The sequence below is a fragment of the Austrofundulus limnaeus genome, unplaced genomic scaffold (genome assembly GCF_001266775.1).
Source record: "Austrofundulus limnaeus strain Quisiro unplaced genomic scaffold, Austrofundulus_limnaeus-1.0 Scaffold188, whole genome shotgun sequence".
NCBI classification, from domain to species: Eukaryota; Metazoa; Chordata; class Actinopteri; order Cyprinodontiformes; family Rivulidae; genus Austrofundulus; species Austrofundulus limnaeus.
Window position 1 is genome coordinate 26,198 of NW_013952590.1, and position 3,111 is coordinate 29,308.

At 46.2% G+C, this 3,111-nt stretch overlaps 1 protein-coding gene across 1 annotated transcript in view; it reads right to left on the bottom strand.

Moving 5' to 3' along the window:
* The window catches only part of shroom4 (shroom family member 4), a 138,452-nt gene that overhangs the window by 4,663 nt on the left and 130,678 nt on the right, over window positions 1-3,111 (bottom strand). Inside the window, exon 7 of the mRNA XM_014018252.1 lies at window positions 752-1,492. Coding sequence (XP_013873706.1) covers window positions 752-1,492 — 741 coding nt within the window. The remainder of the gene's footprint in view (window positions 1-751; window positions 1,493-3,111) is intronic.

The following is a 3,111-nucleotide window of genomic DNA, read 5'->3' on the forward strand; positions in this document are numbered from 1 at the left end:
GCTAAAATCAGCAGGGCACTAGCTAAAATCAGCAGGACACTAGCTAAAATCAGCAGGGCACTAGCTAAATTCAGCAGGGCACTAGCTAAAATCAGCAGGGCACTAGCAATCTCTGGGTTAAAAAGACAAAACCCCTCAGGTAACTTCAGCAGCTCAGCCTGAGTCAGTAGTGAAATCTAAGATGCAGACTTTTGAACAGCTCATTAATCTTTCATTCTTGGTTCCAACAAAAGCAATCTAGAGTCTCATCTCCTCCCTGCCTTTGTTAGTCTTCATTCATCTGAACGTGATTTATTTAAGGCAGGAAAAACTAGAACATTGTTCAGGACGTAGGGAGGTATAAAGTTTGAGCCCTGGCAAGCTCATCATCACGCTGACATTTCTTCCTCACATTTCTTTCTTCATGTTGTTTGATGCGTCTGCTATGACATTTAAATATTGTACAAGTTTATATTAAAGTGGTAGCTCAAATGTTTTAAGGAGGGGTTCTGTGGGAAGGTTATGAACAGTTAATATCTTACCTGCTGTGGATAGCTTTTTGAACAACCTCAGTTTATAGAAATAGAGTTTAACTTTGATCAGATTAATGAGCTAACAGCTAGTTTTATTAAAAAATATGGACTGCGGATACCAATTATTCTGTTCACTAAATATTTAGATAAATTCCAAGATAAAGATTAATAAAACTTGAAAAAGCAGGTACTTTTTTACATTTGTTTTACTCTGATGAATGTGAGACTCTTTAGCTCACCTGGTGGTTCCAGCTGGTGGTGAAGGGGGAGTGTCCAGTCTCTCTGCATGGGGCGGGGCCACGGGTCTGAACATCTTCCTAGAGAACATTGGACTGGGCGGAGCCACGGTAAAAGGGCGTTCCTGAAACTGTGCTGGATTCTGATTGGACGGGGTGTGGGAGAAGGTTTGAGTTTGGCTGCAGCTGCACCGAGGGCACATCTCTGTGACTTCCTGTCTCTCAGGGGGCAAACTGTAGGACCTCTGTCGAGATGTTTCGGGCGGCGGGACATAGGACGAGGAGTGAGCTGAGAACTGTCCCTCTGCAGAGTCGAAGGAAGGTGGGACGCAGAGAGGAGGAGCACCGGAGGGAGAGGACAGCAAGGCGTGGTGAGACGCACGTCGGCGGTGGAATTGCTCCCACTTGGGGGGCGGCGGCCTCGGTGGGGCTTTCTTCCTGCTCTGCCTGGCGGGGCTCGTCGAGTCTCCCGCCTCCTCCACCTCACTCAGCATCTGGCTGGTCGCAGAGAACAGCGACGGGGACCAATGCTGGCTGCTTTCGTAGCGGAGGTCGTTTTCAGACATCGCCCGTCCTCGGAGGAAAAGAGGAGCCGGCGGAGGCGCAAAGGCGTAACCGTTTCGATCGTCACCGCTGCTGTCCGTCCGCCTGGAGTCCCACTGAGCCTGATGGAGGTGATGCTGCTGCTGCTGCTGGCTGAGGCTCTGAGGCCGCCGAGACTCACGCCTCGAACTTGGGTAGTCCCTGAAGTGAAGAAAACACGTTACTCAAATAGTGCCTTATCATTCACCAGAAATGTCTTAAGATGTCCAGGTTAGAATCCAGCAATACTTGAACAATTGTATAAATCCGGTCATGACCGAAGAATACGTCTTTGAACTTAAACACAATTTCACAGAATTTGATGGAATAATCAGGCGCTGACTCCAACCAGTGAACAGAGGAGTTATTTAAGAGTGCCACCACAGATACTGCTAGGGAGGTCCCGATCCACATTTTTTGGCTCCCAATACAATCCAAATTTTTTTTAATGATTAGTCTTTCCAGTACCGATCTGATAGCTTTATTATGACCCCCGCACGCGAAGCGTAAGCAGGAGTCATATTGTTTTCGTACTGTTTTTTTTTTTTTTTTTTCAGATTTTTGGTCAACCGTAGCACAAAAACRGCTGCACCGATCAACATGAAATTTGGCAGGACTGTAGATGAGTCTGACCTACACTGGGCCAGCCAACGGTTTTACGMTRSACCCCATATTTGAGGAGGGGGCTCCTTTCAAAGAGGGGGTGTCAGGACATATAAAATGCTTATAACTCAGAAACTGTTCAACAAAAAAGCTTCAGATTTCTTTTGTTGTTTAGCTCTGATGAAGCTCTATCCATCAGACCCACCAATCAGTGCCCCCCCCACCCCCGACCACCAATTTATCCGAAAAAGTGGTATCTGGACATAAAAAATGGTTGTAGCTCAAAAACTACTAAGCATAGGAGCTTCAAATTTTCTTTGGTTGTTTAACTCTGATGAGGGGCTATCCATCAGGTCAACCAATGCCCCCACCCAACAAAAGACCCCCTCCCAAGCCACTACAATATTGGGATGCRYCTAGTAGCATGACATTTATTAGGAATAAAGATTTCTGAGTTCTGGTGCATTTCTGCGTGCGGGGGTCATTATGTTACCGCTATGCAGTATCTAGTTTCTTTATTTCTTTCCAAGTGTCAATGTTGGTAGTATTAAAGCGAGCCCTGCTGTTCCCACCATGAGAAACATCCAGTTTGCAGATTTTACAAGATGCAGTTTCAGCATCGTTGTTTTCCATTGAAAAGTGTTCCCACACTGTGGACATGGTTGCATACTTGAGTGCGTTCTGACTTCTTAACGGCAGTTGTAAAGCATGATGACACTTAAAACTGTCRTGAAAACTGTATCGGCCCGATCACATGACTAAATCTGATTCTACCCGATTTTCAAAAAAATGGCYATATCTGCCACYGATACCGATATTGAGTATCTGATCGGGACAACCCTAGTTACTGTAGCCTGATAAAACCCAGMCCCYTGTCCTTCGCTTTGCTTCATACGAGGGTCTGGACTCTCGGCTATAGAGAAGCGATTCTTGCAGGAGGTGTGGCCTCTGCTGAAGTTTAAAATGGTTGGATCGGTTGGCTGCGACGTATGTGCGCCAGTTCCACTGTGAAGGAGGCTAAGCTAAGAAGCTAACCGGAAATTGCGTGCGCAGTAAACACCCCTACTGAGAGGAGAGAAATACGGAGCAGAACGAGGCGGCTGTAAATGAGAGCTGCTGCTTTGTCAGACAGATTTAATTTAAATTGGAAGCCTTATCAACACAGACTGGCTTCATTC